This window comes from Euleptes europaea, chromosome 19 (assembly GCF_029931775.1).
Source record: "Euleptes europaea isolate rEulEur1 chromosome 19, rEulEur1.hap1, whole genome shotgun sequence".
Classification (NCBI taxonomy): Eukaryota; Metazoa; Chordata; class Lepidosauria; order Squamata; family Sphaerodactylidae; genus Euleptes; species Euleptes europaea.
Window position 1 is genome coordinate 55,884 of NC_079330.1, and position 23,262 is coordinate 79,145.

Sequence of the window (23,262 nt, forward strand, 5' to 3'; positions counted from 1 at the left end):
TGGCGGGGGGGGGGGGGCTCATTTGCTTGGCTAAATACTCCTCCCCCTTTGCCAACTGCTTGTGGGTTACCTGCCAACCCCCAAGATCACTGGATGGGATTCAAAGGCTGCCCCTGTCCTGATGCCTGATTTTTGCACTGCTGTCCCCCCTCCTCCTTCGGAACACTTTGCCCTTAAAGCAAACGAGGTGCCCAAGGGGTCCCACAGAGTTCCATCTGCACAACACAAACTGCAGGTGTGCCCTTTAAAGACATGTCTTTGTGCCCTGACCTGGACGGCCCAGGCTAGCCTGATCTTGGCAGATCTGGGAAACTAAGATGGGTCAGCAGCTGTGGCCAGTATTTTGACAGGAGACAACCAAGGAAGTCAAGGGTTGCTACGCAGAGGCAGGCAATGACAAACCACCTCTGAACGTCTCTTGCCTTGAAAACCCCATGGGGTCAGCATAGGTTTACTGTGACTTGATAGGGAGAAAATCTTTAAAATGCAAATCACAGAGCCAATTTCCAAGAACACAACACAAGTGGCAATTGAAGAGTTAAACTTTCTGCCCCTTCCCTGAACACCCCCAAGGGAAACTGAGGCTGCTCCTCTTTAGTACCAATTCCTCTTTAGTCTGGGCAGGCCACAGCCGCAAGCAACAAACCCCCTCCCTTCTTCAGGGTTCAGGGCAGACTCTACCCTAGTCAGGGTCACTGTCTCCACTCATGTTCCCCCCAAGGGTGAAAAGCTCTCAAGTTCACGATGCCAGAGAGGAAGAAAGTCAAAAGGATGATTTACCTGCAATCAAATCACTGTGGCATTTTTTTCTCCAGATGGGGGAAATTTCACACGCACACAAAATAAAATAATTGCCAAATGTGAACATGAACACATGAAGCTGCCTGAATCAGACCCTGGGTCCATCAAAATCAGTATTGTCTACTCAGAAGGGCAGCGGCTCTCCAGGGTCTCAGGCAGAGGTCTTTCACATCACTTGCCTGCCAGGGATTGAACCTGGAACCTTCTGCATGCCAAGCAGAGGCTGTACCACTGAGCCTCAGCCCCTCTCCACACAGAAACAAAGCATCTCTTTAGTCTTCTTTAATCCCCGGGCATGGAGGATGCGATACATGAACACACATGAACACACCTTCCACAGAATCAGGCCATCAGCCCGTCAAAGTCAAAGAAGGTGAGAAATATGCCAAGACCTCTGCCAAAATGGCTCCCCTCCTCCCCCTCCAGTAGTTGAGAGCCTGGCCATTATCGGCTTTCATTGTTTTAATGAAACCCTTGCAAACAAGGGCTTCAGGAACAGGAGGGAACAGAAACCGCAGACACAAAGCGTGCACATGTGCAACTCAGCCTTGGGGGTTTCCTTAAAGCAGACCCCTGCAGCTACTCAGGAAGCTCTGAGTCACCGCCCCCCTCCACCCACCTGCACAGCTCTCCTCTCGCCATCTGCTGCCTGCACGTTCCGCTCCAACATCGCCACCTTGTCCAGCAAAGCCGTGTGCTCCCGCTCGTTTCGGCGCAAGATCTCCTCTTGCAGGATTAGGGCCCCCTGGGTGCTGCTCAGCTTCTCATCCATGGTGCGCCTCCCTACAGAAGGGAACAGTGAGAGAGAGGCTGAGGCACCAGCAGTGGAGAGAGAGGCTGAGGCACCGTGGCCCCAAGGGGAGGCCCCACGCGGGCTGGGTCTACACCGGCCAGCTCTCTGCAAAGCCACGAGAATCCTGGAGAAGAGTCAGCAAAAGTGAAGCGGGGGGAAGAAATGGCAGGCCACCCAGACTCAGTGACCGAACCAAGGCCTCTCCCCACCCCCCCAAAAGTGGCAGCTGAGAAGTTTGACTCTGCAGTGTCCACAGGAGGTCTTACCTGACTGCTTTTATGAGAATGAGAGGGTGGTGGTAAATTTTGGCCAGGTGAGGAGACTAAAGGGCACAGGGGGCAACCCTCCTTGCAGAAGGAATGCAGGTAAGACACTCCCGTGAGAATGCTAGAAACCTCTGAGCCAAGCGAGGGATGCTGGAGTGCTTGGTGCTACATGACCAGATACATTTCAGAAACCTGATGGAACAGAGTATGGCTACTCCCAGACAGAAAGGCTATAAGAACAGGGAAGGATGTGTTGGTGGGGGGGGTAGTCTTCTGAATATCAAAGAGGTCATAGAGTTAGATAAACTTGAAAAGGGAAGCGATAGCTCCTTGGAAGCACCCTGGGTGGGATTACTAGGCCCTAGAAATAACTTAGAAATGGGAAAGTACCTTATTGCTCACCTGGACAAAACTGCCCCAAGGGTGATCTCGAAATGCAGAAGGAAACAAGCAGACTACGTTGTAGAAATGGGTGGCATCAATTGCAAAGTAAACAACATTTGACTTCACAAAAATGAGAGGATGGTGAAAGGGAGAAAATCTAAAGTCAAATCTCTCCAGGATGCTTGGAAGCTCTTCAAAACAATGTTCATCGCAGTTCCAACCAAATCTGAAAGGACACCAGCCTGGCTTATGACATAAGTGAAGGAAGCCATAAAAGGCAAAAGGGCTTCCCTGAAAAACTGGATGGCTCCCAGGAACTGGGCAAGCAAAAAGCAGCTCTGCCCGGGCCAAAAAAACACGACGTGACAACCCGGCAAGCCAGAAGAGAAGTGGAGATGCAGAGTGCTAAAAAAATCGAGACAAACCACAAGAATTTCTTCAAGTATATTGGAAACAGGAAAGCAGCCAGGGAGGCAGGAGGGCCTTTGGATGACAGAGGGGCAAAACGATCACTACAGGAAGACGATGAGATGGCAACGAAGCTCAGTGAATTCTTTGCCTCTGTGTTCACTGTGGAAAGTGAGGGGCAGTGACCCACACTGGAGGTGCTGTTTTCGGGAAGGGTATATGAAGAACTGTGTCAAACGGAAGAGGCAAGAGATGAACTAGGACCTTATGAGCAAATTAAAAACTACTAAGTCAATCGCTGGGTCTGGATGGCATCCACCAATGTGTTCACCAGGAAATCAAATGTGAAATCCTTGGTTTTCTAACTAGTACATGTACCTTGTCACTAAAATCAAGCTCCTAATTGGAAGACGAAAGAATCAGAAGTAACTTATGAAGAAGACTATCTCTAGTCTTTAGTTCAGAAAACAGATGATCGGGGAGGGGGGAACAGGACAGAAGTTGATAAAATTATGCATGGGGTGGAGAAAAGGACAGAGGGAGCTTCCCCCCCCCAATCCTGTAATACTTTAAAGTTGGGGGCATCCAATGAAGTTGAGGAGTGAAGAGGACAAAGGAAATACTTCTTTACTCAATCAGTAATTAAACAGCTACTAGCCATGGTGAGTCAATGGGACCTCCATGTACAGAGGCAGTGAACCCCCAGTGCTAGGAGGAAACATCGGGGGAGGCCTTGGCTTCTGGGCGCTGTGGTTGGCCTGGCAGAATAACTTGCTGGGCCACTGCGTGAGACCAGATACACTGGACTAGATGGACCCCTCACTGGTGTGACCCAGCAGGGCAGCCGTGGCCCCGCCTTCTTGAAACTACAGGGGGAGGAGAGAGCAAGGCTCCATTTCCAGCAGTTGGCTTCCAGGTTTATTTGAAGCCAGCAGCCTTGGAAAGCAGGCAGCACGGCAGGAGTTTGGGTTTTGTGTAGAGCCGCCTCCGACAGAGAGAGCTGCAGAACCCGGGTCAGCACTCCATGTCAGAAGCCCTGCCTTTTTCTTCGAGTTCAGAGCCCAACCGCTGGAACTGCCACAAAGACGTCTGTGACTTTTCCGGCCAGAAGGGCAGCTCACCACGCTGGTAGCCTGAGCGTGTGCACAAACACACACACACAAACACACACTCCCATACCTTCATTGCACTCGGCCAGCTGCTTCTGCAGTTGCTGCACTTGAGCGCAGGCCGCATCCCACTGCACCTCCTTGTCAGCCAGCTGGTGGCTCAAGGTAGCCAGCCGACCCTGGGCTTCATCCTTCGTGCCAGAGAGAGAGAGAGAGAGAGAGAGCACAGTCAGGGGCCGGGAGAGGCACATGCCCGCTGACCCAAAGCCTCGGCAAGCGGGAGCACTAAGCGTGCCACCCACAGACCCTCTCTCGCTGCGTTGCCCTCAGCTCTTGCAGGAAGTCCCGGAGCGCAACCCGCACCACTTCGGGGTCAATGTCCACGACCAGCTGCTCGCTGCGGCTCGGGGAGACATTACGCTCTGGGGACGGGGTTCGGGAGCTCGAGCTGTGGCCCTCCGGGGTGGGGCTGCCTCGCCCACCTGCAGCAACACCAAGCAATAGAAAGAGACAGGGTTGCCTACCAATGCCACACTGGCAGGCAGAGGGGCCGAGGCCACCTAGCCTCCCCGCTGAGAAGGATACCTTTCGGAGGGGAGAGAAGTCTCCGGGGAGAGCTGCTGCGCCCCCTGATGGCCGGGCTGGGGCCACGGCCTCTCTGGCCAATGCCCATGGTGCGCCTCAGGGACGAGTAGAGGCTGCCCAGCTTGAACTCCACGTCTCGTTTTAGGCTTTCCACGCGGGACAACTCTGCCTCCAGGCCGTGGGCACGACCCTCAGCTGCACTGAGGCGCAGGCTCAGCTCTGCCACCTCGGCCTGCGCAGTCTCCAACTTGACCTCCCAGTTGTGGCTGTTGTCAACTAGTTTCCTCTCGATGGCCCGAGCCTCTTCCAGACTCGCCAGCAAGTCTCTCTCTCTCCGGTGGAATTCACGCTCCAGATCTGTCACCTTCCGCTGCAGGTTGTGAAGCTAGTGAGAGGCAGAAAAGAGGAGGGCAAAGGTTGAAAGCCACTCTGGGCAGCCTCTGAAGGTGTGTGATGATGTACAGTAGAACACAACATCTGAACTTAAAGAGTATGCTGATGTGGCCATGACCAGGACTGAAGGGGATCTCAGGGCTGCAGTGGAATGCTTGATGAAGATGTTAACTCCGTGTGCAGCAGTGGCGGCAGCAAAAAAGGCAAACGCCATGCTGGGGATTATCAGGAACATGACTGACAATCAAAGAGCCAAGATGGCCAAGCCTTGTTGAGAGCCAGACAGTGCAGAGCCCGCATTTGGAAATCCTGGGCCCTGCTCTGGTTGCTGCAAGTCTCACGCAGGACCCTACGGAGACAGCAGGAGGGCAACTAAGATGGGTCAAGGGGATGGAGCACCTTTCCCATGAGGGAAGGGACCAAGAGTCTGGGACTTTATCGTTTTTAAAAAAACAGACAACTCTGGGTGGTGGGGGACATGACCCAGCTTTTATGAAATATGCACTGGGTGGAGAAAGGAGACCGAGAGCTTTTTTTTCCCCTCCCTCTCCCGTCATCCCAGCCCTGGGAGGAACCTGAGGAAGCGGACGGGTGAGAGATTCAGGATGGACAGAAGGAAACAGTTCTCCACCTGAGGCGTCCCAGGCCCTTTGGGACCAACGGGCACCGTTCAGACTCTGACGCAGGGAGGTGAGCCCCAACCACAAAATGGCCGCCACGTGAGGTGGCCCCCCAACCACAACCACTCAGATTGTCAATGGCCAGTTAGAACCCCTGGACAAAAGCCCCACCGGGCTCGGCCCACTTTCAAAAAACACTTGTCGGGTGCCAGGAAAGGTGTTGGGGGGGGGGCAAGGCACCCACAGGGACAACTTTGGGGACCCCTGCTTCACTCGGTGAGTAATTCACACTGAGAAGTTCCCTGCCAGAGGATGTCGTGATGGCTACAAGTGTAGAAATTCATGGAGGATCAGACCCTCCGTGGCCACTAGCCAAGATGACCAAAAGGGGCCCTTGTATACAGAGGTGGCAAGGCACAGACTTCCAGTGCTGGGAAGACCCGTCAGGGCCTCTCCGCCCTGTCTGTTGGCCCTCCAGGACAGCTGCTTGGTTGCGGTTGCTGATCCAGCCAGGCTGGCTCTTGTTTTGTCCTGTTCCTAGACTTTATGCCCATGTTGCCCGAACGCCTGATCACAGAGGTCCCTTCTTCCTGATTTCAAATGGGAAGACCGAGTCAGGTTCAAGGCCAAAAAGTTCACTTTTGAATAGTATATAGGAAATATCGTTCTCCAAGAGAGTCCACCCAGCTGCATTTCCGCACAAATCTCTTAATAGGATGAAGGCACACTTCTGCAAGAGAACAGAGACTCAGGCAGACACAACAGGCCACCCCCCTCTGACGGCACATTACTCCGCCCTGTCAGGAGCTACTGACCCCTTTCTCTCATACTTGCAGGGCCCAAACAGTGCAGAGACAAGGCAGAATTATCTGTACCCAGCAGCAGTTATTTGGTTAGGAAGGTTAGAGTGGTACTGCATAGGGCTACAATCCTAAAGACACTCTTCCTGGGAGTAAGGCCCACTGAAGAGCATGGGAATTACTTCTGAGCAGGCTTGCTCCCCAGTGGCATAGGTAGGCAGCCCCCTGTAAGGGTGGGGATTTCAGGAATCACAAGAGCATTTAATGTTTTAATTAAATTTTGTTCTTCTGGTACACGAGTTGGAAAACCGCGCTTTACATCAAGAGCTTACGTGGGCTTACCAGTGAGAGAAAAGGCAAGAAGCAAGCAGGAAGAGGGGCTTCATGCCCTTCAAATGGCAAGGGGGTGGCTGCGGCGGCAGCTGGCCCAGAAGGGCTGGACGCGCTCCCCACCCCCAGACCCAAGCGCCCAGGCAGGACCTGTGAGGAGGGGCCTGGAGCTCACCTCCTTCCGGGCGGACTCTCTGCCGGCTTCGCTGGCCACGATCTTCTGCTTGAGGCCAAAGGACTCCCTTCTGCTCTCCTCCTCCTGCTGCTCGTCACGAGCAATGCGGGCCTGGAGTTCGGCCACTTCCTGGTTCTTCTTGGTCTTTTCGCAGTCCAGCATCTTGACCTGTGGAGCGACAACACAGCACCACTTGAGTGGGCAAAGGTGGCACGGCCTGGAGGCAGAGGAGAGCTGAAACGATGGGGACACTGAGGCCAGGCAGGAGGCGGGCTTGGCACGGGTGGCAGCCGCTTCAGAAACCAGCCCAACCTCTGTGGCCAACGCTTGCGCGTGTGCCAGTGAGGGAAGCCTCTCTCCAAGCACCCTCTGCAAAAGGGCTGCCGGTCTCTAGCCGAGGGATACAAAGAGTGGGGAGTCCTGGAGGAAGAGGGAAGCACACAACAACCAACCAAAGGGCCCGGAAGAACAATGCAAGAGACAGAGAGAGTGAGCAAACGTCTGCGGGTGTACATGCACAGGGAGGGCAGCATAAAAAAGACCACACAAGGGTTGGGATTCTGGAAATGTGGGGGGGGGGCAGTAAAGCCTCACAGGCACCCTCCTCGCCTCTTTCCTCATTTACACATCCAGGGCAACCCAGGCACAGAGAGGTCCAGGGATTGGGGAAGGGGGGGGGGTCAGAGCAGAGCATGCTGCTTCCAACTCCTCACCCACTCCAGGCAGCTAAGGCCGGAGCACCACCCTGCGGCTGGGGAAACCTGGCCCACCCATGGCACAGGCTCCAGTCCTTGGGCTGGCCTCTGCTACCTGCCGCCGCAGCTCCTGCAGCTCCCGCCGGGCCTCCAGCCGCGACCGCTCCACCTCTTGGAGGCTGCTGCGCAGGTCAGTGGCCTCCTTGCCCAGGGCGGCACACACTTCCTCCAGGATGGAGATCTTCTGCTCCTTCTCGTCATTGGCACGCTTCAAACTGGGGGCAGGCAGGGACATTGCAACCAGCATCAAAGGCCCAGTCAGAGAGCGCAGACTGTGGACTACCCCCCGTTAGCGAGTCAGACCAGACACAAAGAGGACGCCTTGCTCAGGCCACACAGGGGCGCTGGGGCATCCCCTGCCCCCTCTTCCCTCACCTGACGCGGTCGCCCTCGGCACGCTTCACGCTGGCACGCAACTCTGCATTGGACCGCTGCAGGGCCTCCTTCTCTTTGGCCTCATCGCTCAGGCTCCGGCGCAGTTCCGTGGTCTCCTTGCGCTGGATCACCTGGTTCTCTTGGGCTTCATGCGCCTGGTGCTGAGTCTCCAGCAGGTCCTGGCGCATGGAGTCCCGTGCATCCTCTACCAGACGCAGCTGCATCCTCAGCTCCTCCACCTGGGTGGGCAGCGGGCAACACTCAAAGAAGCAACGTGGGGGGCCCTTCTCCGGGCTGCAGCAGGGAGGGGGAGGCCAGGCTGGGGGCCCTGATCCAGCAGGGCTCTTCTCCCCTCAACCACCCCCCCACCCCCGGGCTGGCTGCTCACCTCTCGGAGGGCCAACTCCTTCTGCTTCCCCACATCCCGGGCCTGGTCACGGAGCGCCTTCGCCTCCTGCTTGTGACTCGCCACGGCTTCCCCCAGCTGCCTGCGCAGATCCCGCAGCTCCGCATTCAAGGCTGCAGCTGTGGCCTGCGGTGGGGGGGATGACACACACAGCCAAGCCCTTGGTGCCTGGAGCCCCCCAGCACCCACGGGCCCTGCCTGGGAAACCGGCTTTCCACCCCCCCTGCAGTGGTGGTGGTGGGAGGGGCAATAATCCTGGCATGAGGAACAGCCGAAGGGGGGGGCGCAGCCCCACAGAGTCTGGGGGTGGGGGAGGGTGCGTTACATTATTATTGGCTCCCTTTCTCTCTCACGGAACTCAAGGCGGCTTACAATATAAATACACAATAAAAACAGCCACCTATAACCTTCCCCCCCACACAAAAGTCACAGTTTAAAGACTCCAATTAGGACCGCCTTAAACGTAACAGTCTTCAGCGGCCTCCTAAGGAGCGAAAGTGGGGGCCGGCCCGCCCACCTCCCTGGGCAGCTTCTTTCATTATTGTCCGGCTGCCACGGAAAAGGCCAAATGCCAGCCGCTGCCAAAGGGGCCAAGCTCCATGGCAGCAGGGGCACCTTTGCTCACAGTGGGGCAGCTTTGCTCGAAATGTGCTTTCCACCAATACCCAGGCTTCACCCCCCCACACCCCCCCAGGGAACCTCCGCCCCCGGCCTCCTCACCCACCCGCTCTTGCTCCTGCCGGTTCTGGGCATCTCGCTTGAGCCTGTCCAGCTCCAAGGTCAGGCCGGCCAGGCTCTGCTGGGTCCCCGACAGCTTCTCCATCAGCACCGTCTTCTCTGACTCCATGAGGGAGAGGGCCTAGGGATGGGCCAGAAGGCGGGGTCACAGGCGGCCAGGAGCGGGGCAAAAGAGGGACCAAGACCCAGGTGCCTGGTGGATCTGGCTCACCTCTCTGCACCCCCCCCACCTTCTCCCAAGAGCCCACCGCCCTCCTGGCCTGGGACGCCTGAGGATGCCTGAGTGCGGCCACCACACGGCCCTGGGTGCCCGCCCGGTGCCAGCCAAGGGATCCTCCACCGGCTCTTAGGCCCAGCGCCTGAAGACACGCAAGGCATCCCCCGCCGGGGCATCAGGCAGGCCCACCTGCAGCAGTGGGGCGTGTATGCGTGTGTGCTGAGTGGAGCTATTCGGGCACTCGGGGTGCCCTGTGGCTTCACTGGAGGTGGGAGCTGTTTCCAAGTGATTGTTCCAGTTCTTCCTTTCCCATGCATTCTTCCCCCCACCCCCTGAACCAAAACATTTCTGGACATCATTTGAAAACCCAAACCCAGGGGTGGGGGGATTACAAAAGTATAGAAAATGAAGGAAATGCAAGGAAATATACCCCAGTAGTCCTGCCCTGCCCTGATGCCCCTGTGGAAAAGATCCTTCCCCCTTGAAGAGGGTCCACAGACTCCCCCCCACCTGCCTTGGAGTTTAGATGGCACCTCTTGAGATTTGCCACCTCAAACCTCCCTCTGGCAACAGCTCAGCAACCACAACTGGGAGTCGGCAGGACCAGGGTCCTGGGGATGTCGGGGCACCACAAACCCAGGTCCACCCGCGGTGACGCCCGCCTGCCTCCCCCTGCCACCCCCCTGCCACCTGCTGCTTCTCGTGCTCAGCCAGCAAGAGGCTCTCGTCCCGCTCTTGCTGCAGAGACGCGAGCGCCTTGCTCAGCTCCTCCTCCCGGGCCCGGTGTCCGGCCAGCAGCTCCTCCTGCTCCCGTGTCAGGCGGCTCAGCAGCTCCTCCCGCTGGGCCTCCAGCTCCCTCCTCAGCGCCTCCTGCAAGGAAGAGCATCCCCAGAGCTAGGCGTGGTGGCGTCAGTGGCCCAGGCCTCAGTCCATGGGGAGAGTGGCTTCTCCCAGTCCGTCCGTCCCAGCACCAGCACTCAGACGGAAAGGCCGAGGCAGAGAAAGACTCAAGCCCTCCAGGGAGAAGAGCAACCACCTCCCTCCTTAAGCTTGGCGAATCTAGCTTCTGGAACTCACTGCCACAAGATCAGGCGATGGTCATTGGCTTTCCAAGGGATTTGATCCATTAGGTCTCTGTCAACGGATACTAGTTACATGGAACCTCCATGCTCAGAAACAGTCTACCGCTGAATACCTGGTGCTGGGAGGGCAGTGGGGGAGGGGCCTGCTGCCTGTTTCTGAGCGTCCCAGAAGCACCTGCTTGGCTGTCACTGACTGAAACAGGAAACTGGACTAGACGGATCCAACGCGGTTTTAAAAATTGCATTTTTCAACCAGAATGTTTGCCTGAAATCCCATCTGAATCAACAAGCGAAACGTGGGACTTTCAGCACCCACTCCTTGCTCTGCTTGGCTAAAGCACAAACTTGCCCGGAACCAGTAAGGCCTGTGGCCCCAATCCACCTGGCCTGACGCTGCACGTACTTTCTCCCTCCGAAGGTGCGCCACATCCTCTTCGTGTGCAGCCTGCCTGGTCCTCAGGGCGGTGCGGGCCTCCTCCTCCGCCCGAGACCACCTCTGGGCTTGGAGCTGCAGCTCCCTCTCCAGCCGGCTCACCTCAGCCTCCCTCTGCTGGCGGACACTGCCCAGCTCCACTGCCGCAGACGGAGAGAAGTCAGCACGGGGGTGGGGGTGGGGGCCCAACCCACAGGAGGAACCACGGCCGCAGCAGATGGGAAGTGTCCGAGGGGCATCCAGCACGACACGAGGGACCCTCTCAGCCCCCTGCTCACAGAACCCCACCCACAGAAAACACACACACACCTCTGCCCGGCCGGGAGAAAAGAAAGAAAAGGACAAGCAGAGGTCTCTCTTGGAGGGCCCCCCATGCCCCACTAGGAGGGAGGGGCCCCACAGGGGGCAAGAGGGAGGGGCCCCCCACCCACCCACCCACCTTGCAGGGCTTCTCTGGCCAGACGCAAGGCCTGGCTCTGGGACTCCAGCTGCTCCTTCCGGTCGTCCACCTGAGTCAGACGCTGCTGGACGTCAAAGAGGGTCGTCTCTAAGGCATCTTTTTCTGACCTGGACAAAGTCCAGAAGACCACAAGGAGAGCCCGTGAGAGCCCTCTGAGCCACCAAGGGCCCCTGGAGCCCGCAGCCAGCCCCACGCACTCTCCACCATGTGCTGACACAGCACAAGGGACCCCCTGCTGCCCCCTACCTGAGGCCTGCGATCTCCTCTGCCAGCCCCCGATTGTCCCGCTCCGAAGCGGCCAGCTGGACAGCCAGGCTGGCTTTCTCCTTCATCAGCCCCTCCTTCTCCTTGGCCGCCCGGAGCGAGGCCTCGCTGTGGCGCTCCAGCTCCCTGCGCACCTGCGCCAGCGCCTCGTCGGCCGCATCCCTCTGGCGAGACAGCTGGGAGGAGAGGGGAGGGGAGAAGGAGGCCGCAGCCGGCCTCCGCCTGTGATACCTGGCCTGGTTCCCACAGCCACTCCCCCACCCCCCAAACCCATCCCTCCTGCAAGGGTCAAGCAGGAAACAGAGTTCAGCCCTCAAAGAAGTGGAGATGATGCCTCAGAGCATGGGCAGAGTGCATTCCCCTGACACCACTGCAGCCTTCAGAGATCCAGGACTGGGGTCAGGAAGAAAGGATCAGTCTTGCAGGTGCTCTTTTCAAGAAACTACCTGGCAACTCAGGTTCAGCAAACTGCACGCTCCTAAGGCCGCTCAGGGCCCACGTTTAGCACCTGGAAGCCTCTGCCACAGCTACCTTCGCATTCAAAGAAGCGGCGGTCATGCAAAGAGCAAGGCTTCCTTGCAGGGAATTTGCAGCAGGGCTCACCCGCAGGAAGAAAGTCAGCTGCTGACTGACACGCACCCCGGTACCACCCCTGAAGCTGGCAGCAGCAAGAACAACTCTAGCTCCTCCCAGCTCAGCTCAGCAGCGGGCAGGGTTGGAGGCCTGCCCTGCGCCCGCCTGGCTGTGCTGCAGCTCACCTGGGCCAGCTGCCCTCGAACCAGCTCCTGCTCCCCTTGCAGAGTCGAGAGCTCCCGCTCCAGCTTCTCCCTGCTCTGCTCCGCTGCCTGCAGAGAATGCCCAGCGGCCTGGCGCTGCGCAGCCAGGTCCAGCCTCTCTTGCTCCAGCCGCACCAGCTCCAGCCGAATCGTGGCCTTCTCCTGCTCCGCCGCCTGCTTTGCCTCCAGGAGGGCCGCCTTCTCTTCTTCCAGCTGGCCCCGCAAGGAAAGGGAAGCTCATCACCGCCAGCCCCGGGCAGCAGGAGGGGAGGGCGGAGGAAGAGCTCCTCTGCGGCCACACAGAACCAGCCACGATTAAACCATACTCCCCACCCCCACCCCCGGGCGCAAAACATTCTGTCCCAAGGGGCACCGCCTGGCTCAGTCAGTCTGGAGCTGCTCATTTGCGGAGGCAGGGGGGAGACGCTCTGGAGGGCAGCCCTGCAAACACTACTCAGCTGCCACCTTCGGACTGGCGTCTCACCCCACCCGGCCACTGCCCACACTGCCCACCCTCTGGAAGGAGAGAGCACTCTTGTCCTCCTTGAAAACCAAGCAGAGGTGGCCAGGGTGCAGGACACGGCACGCCTCCAGCCGCCTCCCCCACACACTCCCAGGCCATACCTGGCCGATGATGCGGTGGAGTTCTGCCTTATCCTGGGCCAGCCCCTCGTTCAGGGCACTCATCTTGGCCAGAGAGTCCCGCACGGAGGCCTCCTCTGCCCGCAGCCTGTTCAGGGTCCGCTCCAGCTCAGCATGGTTCACCTCTGCCTGAAGGGGGGGGGGGAAGGGGCAGCGAGCTGCTCAACCCACCGAGATCCCAGGCCTCTTCCTACAGTTGCCCGGACCCGAGTCACTGGCAGGGCCTCTCTGACAGGACAGAGTTCCTGGTTCTGGGATGCAGGGCGGCTTCCACAGGGCATCTTGCCGGTGGGGCAGAGGATGTTGTGCAGCCACGTAAAGCACAAAAGCCCCACCGACGGAGCCAACAGCACCAGGACAGCCCCGGGCTTTGCTTGGGTGGGCAGAAGGGAAAGCCTGACGACACTCTCCCCACACCCCGGGACCACGGGCCCCATTCGAGCAGAAGGGGAGCACCTAGCATCTGCCAAGCAAATGCCTACTCTGAAGCAAGAGTACAAACAGAGGCCCTCATGCATAGCATTGCTTAGTTAAGACCTCGGGTCTGCCCCCAGCCCCCTCCACGACAGGCAGGGTGCCTTGAAAGGGCAAGCAGGCCTGTTAAGCAGACCCCCCACCCACACACCCCATACACCACTTGCCTGGGCGAGGGCTTCGGCACCCTGGAGCTTTTCACTCTCAGCCACCTCCTTCTCCAGGACCGCTTTGTTGAGGGCCTCCCGGACAAGCACCAACTCCTTCTTCAGGGCTGACCTCTGCCCCTCCAGGTGCTCCAGCTGCTTGTGGCTGCAAGAGGCAACCAGGGAGGGGGGGTCACAGGCACCCTGCAAAAGTCACCCCAAGAGGACATCCCAAAGAGACCGATCAACATGCAAAATGCATGGGCTTGCGCAGTGCGTGGCCCTGTCTCCCAGGGCATGCCACAGTCCCAAGGCTTTGCGGTTTCCCAGAACGGCTCCTCAGGTCGAAAACACAGACACACAATGCTGGGGGGCATGGAGGGTCTCCCAGAGGGAGGGAGGCTGGCCTCCTTCGGAGACAGGAGAAGGCGTTTTTTCTCTTGCTGAGTCTGGAATTTGCCAAGGCAGCAGGGCTTTGTGGCCCAGCCCCACGGTGGCCTCCTCACCCCAGCAACAACCTGGTGGGGGTGTTTTCTGCCTGAGACTGCAACATGCTCACCCACCCACGCTCGACCTCCTTCCGGCCTCGTTCCCGGTCCACCAAGAGAGATGCCTTCTCTGCCTCCAGGGCCTCGCACCGGCACTGCAGGTCGCTGCTGGACCGCAGCAGCTCCTCATTCTCCTGCCCCCAGGCATCGAACTTCTGCTGCAGGGCCTCCAGCTTCTTCTCCAGGACAGTCTTCTCACTGGCGTGGGGGGGGGGAGTGAGTGAGTGAGATGCCCCGCAACCACTTATGGGTAAAAACGGGGCCCAATCCCTGTAGCTGCCTGCTCATAAGCCCATTTCTGGCACAGTGAAGAGAATCAGAAAAGGGAATAAGTGGGCAACAGAGAGGCTGTATTAGGACCGGGGGCAGCCCTTTGGAAGGGATCCCTTAGAGGCCATCTAGTCTAACCCCCAGCTCCAAGCAGGCAATCCACAGGTAGAGCATTCATGACAGATGGCCATCAAGCTGTCGCAGTAGCAATGATTTCATCCCCAGTCCAAGGAGATACCTGTTAACTATGCCATCCTTTGCTTGCAGTTTTACTTCTTAGCTGATGTAATGGAGGAAAGTTTTTGGGAAAGTTTGAAAAGGTTATTTTGATGAGATAGCTTCTGGTCTTCTATCTAGCTATTTCAGATATGTATTGATCATGTGATAAAGTGAATAGATGTGTTTATGCTGACTTGCTTATTATAATAGCCAACCAGGTATTTAGCAATAGTCACATGGTTGTGATTAGTGACTTCAGAGATTGATCAGATAGATAAGTTTTGCTGTAACTATGCATGAATCTGAGGACCAAATCAGATTTCCTTGGACTGAGGCTCAGAGATTGAAGGACCCTTGTTTGGTAAGGTATTAGGATCCTTAATTGATACTAATTGATATTCCTTAAGAGCAATGAATAAGAGACTGAATTCTGATTTATTCTAACAGACTAGTTTTAATATGCATTAAATTAATGTTAGGAGAATTGATTATACTTGCCTGCTTAATTACATTCTGTATAAGTTCAATAATATTAGTACCATATTTTATACTGTCTTGTTTCTTAAAAAGAACCTTTCCTTTAATTAATAAAAATTAGAAAGATTCAAACAGGTGTCAATTCATTTGCTGGTTACCTGAATAGAGAACCAAGGACCTATGTCCTGAGAAATAAATATTGTATTATCAACAAGGTTGGATGAGGTGTAAGCCTTTTCTAATTTGATAAAACGGGGAGAATTGTGATACTGTGAATAGCAGCCAAGAGCAAAAGCCTTGAGTTATTTTCAGGTCACAGCTCTCTGAAGTTGCGAGCAAAAACCTTGATCGCTACAAAGTCTGTCTGAAGAACCTCCCAGTGAGGGAGAATCCTCCACCCAAGGGTGCAGACACGTACCCAGGAACAGCTACCTACAAAATGCATCCCCTTCCTCCACACAACAGCCCTGAAATATAGGTCAGCTCGTAGGGGAGCACATGTGTGCGCAAGTGGCCCAGCGCTAGCCAAACAAGGATGTGAACTCTGGTCCCCCTGGATCCACGCCCAGCTTCCCTCTCAGCAGCAGCAGCAGCAGGTGGGCTTCTGCTTCCTTGGACACTTCTTGCAAAGAAAAGCTGTGCAGAACTAGAAACACAGCTGATATTTCTAGTTGGGACTGCCGCCACCTGCCAAGAACCACCTGGCTATCTACGAGAGGCAGCGGAGACAAACAGTTCAGGCACCCTTCATTCTGTGCTGCCAGGCAGAGCAAAGGAAGCAGACAGAGGCCCCCTCCAAGAGGAATGTCATTTCATTTGCACCCCAGAGAGACAGCAAGCAGCCTCCTCAGAGAGAAGCCACTGGGGAGGGGGCTTCCCTTGTGGGACAGTACGCTGGCCATCAGCTGACAGCAGCCATCCTTTGCCATAGCTTCATCAAGCTCTCCCACCTGGCCAGAAAGTCCACTGATGTCTGGAAGCGGCTGGCATCCCGCAGGGCATCCTCCTTGGCCTGTGCCAGGCCGGCAGCCTCGTCCCTCAGCTGCAGGACCCTCTGCTCAAGGGAACAGCGCTCTCGGTCGCCCTCAGCCAACTGCCTCTTCAGGGAGGCCATCAGCTCTTGGCTGGCTTCGTACTTCCTGCGGGCCTCCTGCCATGGGGGGACAAGCAGCAAGCACTCTGTGCCTCACTCGGCCGGCGGGAAGCCTTTGGCATGCAGCCTTTGGCTATGGCCAAAGACGGGATCCCACCGACCGGCCCTGGGTGGTGTCTGAGGTTGTAAGTGAGCCTGTGTGAGAGCCCAACGTCAGCTTTCCTTGTATATATACAAAAGCAAGCTTCTAGCCCTTATGAATAAAGAGCTCTGCCCAGAAGCACAAGGCATGCCTGCTGCAACTGCAGAAACCAAAAATGTGGAGCTAAGCGGGACTGCGGGGGCAAAGGAGAGGAGCTGCTTGGATTGCACCCCACCCACACACACACCCCAATAATTAACTGAGAATCTGTACGGGATGGCTTTCCAGAGGCCGGCTTGAGGCTGCTCACAACACAAAATAAAACAAAATAATAAAAAATAATACACGTTTTACCACTTTAACAATAAAATACATCACTTATAACTTAATTAACTTAAAAAATCATGCCATTCATCATATTTATGAATTTAAAAGGATCGATGCCTTAATTATCCCCCAGTACTACAGAGACAGAAAGGGAAGTGCGAACGACGGATCTTTGGGCAGCCGTATTCGTGCACCCATCTTCGTTTTTGCAAAACAACAGGCAGGAAAAAAGAGAAGTGGAAAATAGAAAACACAAGTTCTGTAGTGAAGAGAAGAAACTGCACAGAAACAGCCTCATACAATTCTAAAAGGGCTGGGAACATATTTAGCTAACAAGTTAAATTTTGTAACACACCGTATATTGTGATCAAACTTACTTGCATTTCAAGCAAGTTTAAAATATGTTGAATGTCTGCAGTACATACAGGAACGGTCATTATCAAATGCTGCAGATTGCTTCACATTAAAATCTTCATAATGTCCATTCTGGGTGTCTAAACCTTTGCTTTGAAAAGTAATTCATTCATTCCAAAAGAGAAAATCTTTCACAGGACTTTTACCAAATTGTCTGTTGGAAACACTGGGAAAGTCCCTGGGGGAAAGAAACAGGGTCCCCTGCCCCTGAAATTTTCCCATCACTGTTTTGACTTTAACATTCACCCAGCAACCACAGGCCCACCAGAGGCCCGGCCCTCTCCTCACCTGCAGCTGCAGATGGCGCTTGTGTAAGGCAGACCGCACTGCCACAAACGTGGAGTCCAAGAAGACCGGGGAGAGGCTACGGCGGGGGGAGGATCGCCGCCGTGGGGACGGTGTCCGGAGATTGCTGGACAAGGCGCGCAAGCTGAAGTCAGTGGCGTCACTGTCCAACACATCGGTCGTCCGTTCAGTGGACGGGAGTTGAACGGCACTGTCAGCATCGGAGAGGACAGCCTGCAGGGAAAGAAGAAGGGGCTTGTCCGTGCTCCGGTGCCCTGCTCATCCGGCCCCCGCGCTCTCAACAGAGCCAGCGGCCTGGCCCATCTGGCGGGGTGCGAGGATCGTCGCCTGCCTCCCTACCTGAGCCAGGTCTCGCAGTGTCTGCTGCAGCATTTCCGACTCGCTTCGCAAGGCTTCCATCTCCTTGGCCTCAACAGCTGCCTGTTCCTGGGCACGTGCAGATTCCTGGGGTCAGACAGGTGGGATTAGCAAAGCGGGGGGCTCCGTCCCCAAATGCATTTCTTGTGCTTGATGCAGTGGAGGCTGACATAGCCAGGGAACAAAGTGCAGTAGCAGCAACCTGCTTCCTCTTAGTGGCATAATTCTACTCAGCCTCCATTGCTTCTGCCAGCTCCCGCCCGGCTCAATTGCTGAGGGTAGTTCGATCTCCAATGTCCCTTTTGGGGAATGTCCAAAAGATTAGAAATTTGACTTTTAGCTGTGAGGCTTCTGCGAGCTGTTTTGCAGGCAAAGCCCCGTCGCTCCACCACGACCTCCAGCCAATTTTGATACAGTAAGTGAGCTGGAGGGCCCTCGGCCGTCTTCTGGCCCTACATGGGACAAATTCAGTCGGCTCTTGGGGGCTGACGTGGACAGGATCCTGGCTGCAGTGAAGCCGACTACATGCATCGTAGGCCCAGCGCAATGGAGGTACTGGAAGCCATTGCCAATCTATCCCTGAATCCAGGGGTCTTCCCAGGGTCTCTGAAGGAGGCAGTCGTGACACCTACGCTCAAAAAAACATCTCCAGATCCAGCCAGCTGCCACCCAGTTTCTAACCTGCCAATTCTGAGTACAGCGGCAGGAAGAGCAGAGGGGCCAGGCGGCTTCAGCCATTCCTGGAAGCCACATCAGTTCTTGACCCATTTCAATACGGCTTCTGGCCCAGCCACGGGACGGAGACCACGTGGGTCGCCCTCACAGACGATCTCCGTCAGCAACTGGACCGAGGCGGGTCAGCGCTGCTATGATTGCTCGACCTCTTGACAGGGTTTGACATGGTCGACCACAATCTGTTGACCCACCGCCTCTCCAACATTGGAATTCATGGCACTGCCTTGCAATGGCTGATCTCATTTCTCCGAGGTTGGGGATAGAGGGTATCGCTAGGGGAGAAGACCTCAACCCATCACCGCTAGTGTGTGGGGTAATAGGGAAGTGTGCCGGAGAACCGTTACAAGACAGGCCGGCCTCTCATTGGCTATGACCAGCTGGCAGGCTGGAACAGAGGCACAGGGTCTGGTAGGACTCTGAGTGCCGCTCCCAGCCCCCCCCCCCCACAGCTGAACCCTGTCTCTTGGGGCCACACCACCCCCCTCCCTCTCCCACTCACCTGGGCCTCCAGCTTCAGGGTGAGCCTCTCTATGGTGCTGGCCTTCTCTGCATTCTGGGATTTCAGGCGCTCTAAGGCGGAGGTGATCTCGTTGACTCTAGAGTAGGGGAAGCACAGGCAGCAGACGCGAGAGCTCAGCCCTGGGCTGGCTAAGGCCGAGCCACTCCTGCTGCCCAGGTCAGCCTGACGAAGGGGTCAGGAGGGCATTTTTTAGAAGGGGAAGAGGGTGTGCAGCCGTTAATGACTGTCAACGCTGTAGCTAGCTCTCCAGGCATGGGTTAGTCGTTTCTCATGACATTCACCAGTTTTTACTGCAATGTTCGATGTATTCCCTTGCACTGCACTGCACTGTATTCCCCTTGTGTCTTTTTAAAACAGTACCAATCTGCTTTGAGTCTCTACAAAAAAGATGGGCTACCAATGAAGTAAATGGACAAGCTTAACGGCAGTTTCACACTCGCCTCGTGGACAAAGGAAAACGCAAAGACAACCTTCCAGCCCAGCCCGACAGAAGCATCATTTGTGGAAACCACTTGGGCAGACCCACGGTGCCCAGAGGATGCCCTTACTTGGGACCCATCAAGCTGCCTTTGACTAGCAGCCCAGCACTGGCTTGCCAGGGGCAGGGCGGCTCTTCCGGAGACCTTCCCAGGCCTGTGGCCAGAGACCTCTTTGAACTCGCACCCAAAGGCTGATTGCTGAACTTGTGGCAAGCGAAGAAGAAGAAGGAAGAAGAAGAAGAGCGGGTTTTTACAGGCCAACTTTCTCTACCACTTAAGGAAGAATCAAATCAGCTTTCAATCACCTTCCCTTCCCCTCCCCACAACAGACACCTTGTGAGGTAGGTGGGGCTGAGGGAGCTTTAAGAGAGCTGTGACTAGCCCAAGGTCACCCAGCTGGCTTCATATGTAGGAGTGGGGAATCAAACCCGGTTCTCCAGATCAGAGTCCACCGCTCTTAACCACGACACCACGCTGGTCAAGCGGAGCACCGAGCGGCTTGGCCCTGGGTCAGCTTGCTGGCACATCTACAACCAGGCAGTGCCAAGGGCTCTGATGCCCCCTCACCTCCCTGCCCCCCCACAAGGACGTACCTGCTGCTCAGCTCAGCCTTCTCTGCATCACACCTGACCTGCAGCTGGATCATGTCGCGGACTTTGTCCTTCAGCTGCTCCTCCAGCTGGGCCGTGAGCAGAGCCTGCTTCTCCAGAGCCGCGCCGGCGCTGCTCTCAGACAGACGGAGGCTGCCACTCAGGTTCAGGCAGGCGGCGTGCACCAGGCGGCTGCACCGGGACAGCTCACCATTCAACTCCAAGAGATCTCTGCCGGGGAGAGAGTAACATCACTGGCAGGGGGTGGGATGCACCCCTGCCCCAAAGCAAGCCCCCCCCCATTACAATCGTGTCTCTGTCTATAAATGAAGACTGCATACATCCATCAGTCTGACACCATCAAGGCAGTTTCCAGGAAGAGGCCCGGCGTTCCCGCAAGCCAAACCGGAGCTGGGGTGGAGGGGCTGAATGGAGCATCCTGAGGTAGTAATTTTGTAAAGTAAACTTCCACGCCATTTGTTTGGAAAGATAGGCTTGAAATTATGTGGCAATGTCTGGCCCAATAGCCACATACACAAGGGGGGGGGTCCCCCATGTGATTTCCAGCGGTTGAGGAGCAGTTTTTGTGCCTTCTATGGCTCTTTGCCCCCTCCCTCTGGCAGCAGAAGCAGAACTATTCATGCATCATTTACACAGGCTGCAGAATGCCGGTGCCTCGGGTGCGTGCTTGTAATTCCCCTGCCTGTAGAGTACACGCAGCCCTGGTCGAGGCCAGAAGCTCCCTCCCTTTCCCCCTCCAAAGCAGGCTTTTCAAGCCATTTCAGAACAGTTGACGCCCACAGTGCAGAAGAGCCTGAGGCCCAGAGGCCACGGGGTTTCAGCGCTGACCTCTCTGCCATGGTCTTCGCTTCACTGAAGTGTCTCCGGAAACCCACCACCTGGCGCCAAAGGTTGAGCAGTCGGCTGTGCTCGCTGCTGAAGTACATGTTGAACGACTAGGGAGGAAAAACAGAGAGGACTTCAGTCACTGCTGTAACAGACAACCCCTTCACCCCCCCCCCCAGCCAAAGTCTGTGTCCAGCCTGGGAAGTGAAGCCCCCCACCACCACACCACACCCACCACACCTCCTCTTCCCGACGCCACTCCCCCTCCCGCTGCTCCAGCTCCTCCCGTGCTTTCGACCAATCCGCCGTCAGCTTCCGGATGTCTTCGCTGAGGGCCTGGTTGGCAGTGTTGGCCTGCTCCAGCTGCTCCCGCAGCATGGCATTCACCTGGGCAAGGCTGGCACTCCTAGGCATCAGGATAAAACATTTGCTCAGTGTCTCCTTGGGCACTGTTACGTGCCATGCCGATATTCCAGAAGGGCAAAGAGCCCAGGGCAGCAACAGGTGTTCAATCGCCCAACATGCTCATGGGGAGAGGGCAGTCTCTCCTCCTCCCTCTCATCCTCACAACAACCACCCTGTGAGGTAGGCCAAGCTGAGAGAGATTCCATGGCAGAGCAGGGATTCAAACCTGGGTCCCCCCAGGTCCTAGTCAAGCATTCTAGCCCCTATAGCACACGGCCTCTCCTTTTATTCAGGTGCCCCTCAGGGTGGTGAGAGGCTGGGCTGCTGCTGAGCGGTCCAAAGTGTGGCCATCTGTGCTCTGAAAAGTGTCTTTCCAGACACCGCAAGAGAAGCACCCTGAGCAACCACATGACAAAAGAAGCCCAAATGCAGGGCCTCCCGCCCCACCCCGCCCCAACCTTTGCTGCTCCTCCTCCAGGCGGATGAGAGCGTTCTCCAGGTCGCTGCTGCTGGGCTCCTCTTCCTCACGATGCAGGCGGGACTCCGCAAGGTCCTGGCAGCTCTAAGGAGAAACAGCCTGGGCTCCACGCTCAGCCCTGCAATCTGGGGCAGAACTCCTGCCCCCCAAGCCCATCACAGCACACACAGTTCAATTCAAGCCTACGCTCATGCCCCCTAAGCCCTATGAAGCAACTCTGAGCATGCATAGAGTGCCACTCGTCCACATACCAAGCCTTATTGTCCTCCAGCTACAATGGCCAAGACTCTTTCAGGCAGGGGCAGGGATGGGGGAGAACTTTGACATCAAAACCAGGACACATCCGTAGTGCCAACCACCCTCCATTTCTTATGCTGTTTCCTAGAGCCAAACTGCACGTAGCGGCATCCCCACGTCCAACAGCGGCCACCCAAGGGCAGGGTGGGCGGTGCTGGCAGCAGCACCTAGTGGGACAGCAAACCCTCCCCAGCCAGCCTGCAGGGAGGGGAGAGAGGGGTAACCCCGCCCACCGCTGCCACCATGCTCCGCTGCTCCAGCTCAGACGGTTTCTCCCCCAGCTGCTGTTCCAGCTCTGAACATTTCTTCTTATACTGCAGGACCTGCGGAGGAAAAGGAAGCAGTTCACCAGCGCTGGTGAGTGCGCACCGCTTCCCCCAAGGCTGAAGCACCAAATGTTCCATGTTGTCCTCACCCCAAGAGGACTGGGGTGGGGAGGCATCCCCACAGATCCCCGGTCCCAACTCACTTCTCGGACCAGGCCCTGCGTGTCCTGCTTCTGCCTTTCCAAAGCCTCAGTGCATTCACCTGCAGCACCCCTGCGCTGCAAGCCCCCCTCCCTCCCCAGTCGCACTGTCCCATCTTCTCAGGATGCTGGGGACTGTGGTCCAAAAGCCTGCTGGACCCTCTGGACTGGAGCAGTCACACGGCCCCCACCTCAGCCCCTCTCCCTGCAAATGCTGCCTTGCAGGGCCCTTGAGAGCACAAGAGAGGGGGGCAGGGGAACTAGAAAGCAGTCGACCCACAGAAGTGACAGGAGCGGCCACTAGCCCAGCTGCGAGCCAGAGGGGAAAGAGAGGCCCACCCCCACCCGCCCAGCATCCCCCAGCGCCAAGGGCTCACCTTGCCTTGCAGCTTCTGCACCAGCTGGGCCTGCCGCTGCTGCCCCTCCTGGTACGCCTGCAGCTTACGCTTGTAGGCCGCCTGCTCCTCCTCCAGCCGCCGGCGCAGCTCAATGTTGTGTTGGGCCAAGCCCTGGCTCTCCAGCGCCTCCGGCTCCCCTGCCTCCAGGCGCAGCGCCTGCTCCAGCTGCCCGGAAGGAAAGGTGGATCAAGCCCCCTGCAGCGTACCCTGGGTGGAAGGGCCTCTGCCCCAAACACATTGCCAGGGGATCCTGCACCACGCCTGCACATTCCCCCTTGTAGTTAAATATTATATTGAGTGTGTCTAGGGTTGTGCGCAAGGCACAGTGTGGCCCCGTGGCTCTTTGGGTGGACGCAGACTGTGAGCGCGGCTCTCCACAATCCCCAGAATAGCTTTCGTACTTCCAAGCACCTGCCCAGAGAGCTGTGGGGCAGGGCTCTGGCTCAGGGGGAGAACATCTGCT

General features: G+C 56.7%; 1 protein-coding gene across 1 annotated transcript in view; it reads right to left on the bottom strand.

The window, feature by feature from the left end:
• CROCC (ciliary rootlet coiled-coil, rootletin) overlaps positions 1-23,262 on the bottom strand; it is a 36,645-nt gene that overhangs the window by 4,617 nt on the left and 8,766 nt on the right. The window contains exons 5-31 of the mRNA XM_056865459.1: positions 22,779-22,964; positions 22,175-22,258; positions 21,619-21,722; positions 20,996-21,161; positions 20,759-20,865; positions 19,913-20,140; positions 18,820-18,916; positions 17,568-17,672; positions 17,211-17,441; positions 15,897-16,096; positions 13,996-14,178; positions 13,450-13,598; positions 12,795-12,937; positions 12,153-12,383; positions 11,377-11,570; positions 11,110-11,237; positions 10,641-10,810; positions 9,846-10,025; positions 8,925-9,059; positions 8,183-8,326; positions 7,795-8,033; positions 7,475-7,634; positions 6,665-6,832; positions 4,347-4,731; positions 4,068-4,243; positions 3,832-3,952; positions 1,421-1,584 (exon numbers count right to left, since the gene is read on the bottom strand). Of these exons, the coding sequence (XP_056721437.1) occupies positions 1,421-1,584; positions 3,832-3,952; positions 4,068-4,243; positions 4,347-4,731; positions 6,665-6,832; positions 7,475-7,634; positions 7,795-8,033; positions 8,183-8,326; positions 8,925-9,059; positions 9,846-10,025; positions 10,641-10,810; positions 11,110-11,237; positions 11,377-11,570; positions 12,153-12,383; positions 12,795-12,937; positions 13,450-13,598; positions 13,996-14,178; positions 15,897-16,096; positions 17,211-17,441; positions 17,568-17,672; positions 18,820-18,916; positions 19,913-20,140; positions 20,759-20,865; positions 20,996-21,161; positions 21,619-21,722; positions 22,175-22,258; positions 22,779-22,964 (4,578 nt within the window). The remainder of the gene's footprint in view (positions 1-1,420; positions 1,585-3,831; positions 3,953-4,067; positions 4,244-4,346; positions 4,732-6,664; positions 6,833-7,474; positions 7,635-7,794; positions 8,034-8,182; positions 8,327-8,924; positions 9,060-9,845; positions 10,026-10,640; positions 10,811-11,109; positions 11,238-11,376; positions 11,571-12,152; positions 12,384-12,794; positions 12,938-13,449; positions 13,599-13,995; positions 14,179-15,896; positions 16,097-17,210; positions 17,442-17,567; positions 17,673-18,819; positions 18,917-19,912; positions 20,141-20,758; positions 20,866-20,995; positions 21,162-21,618; positions 21,723-22,174; positions 22,259-22,778; positions 22,965-23,262) is intronic.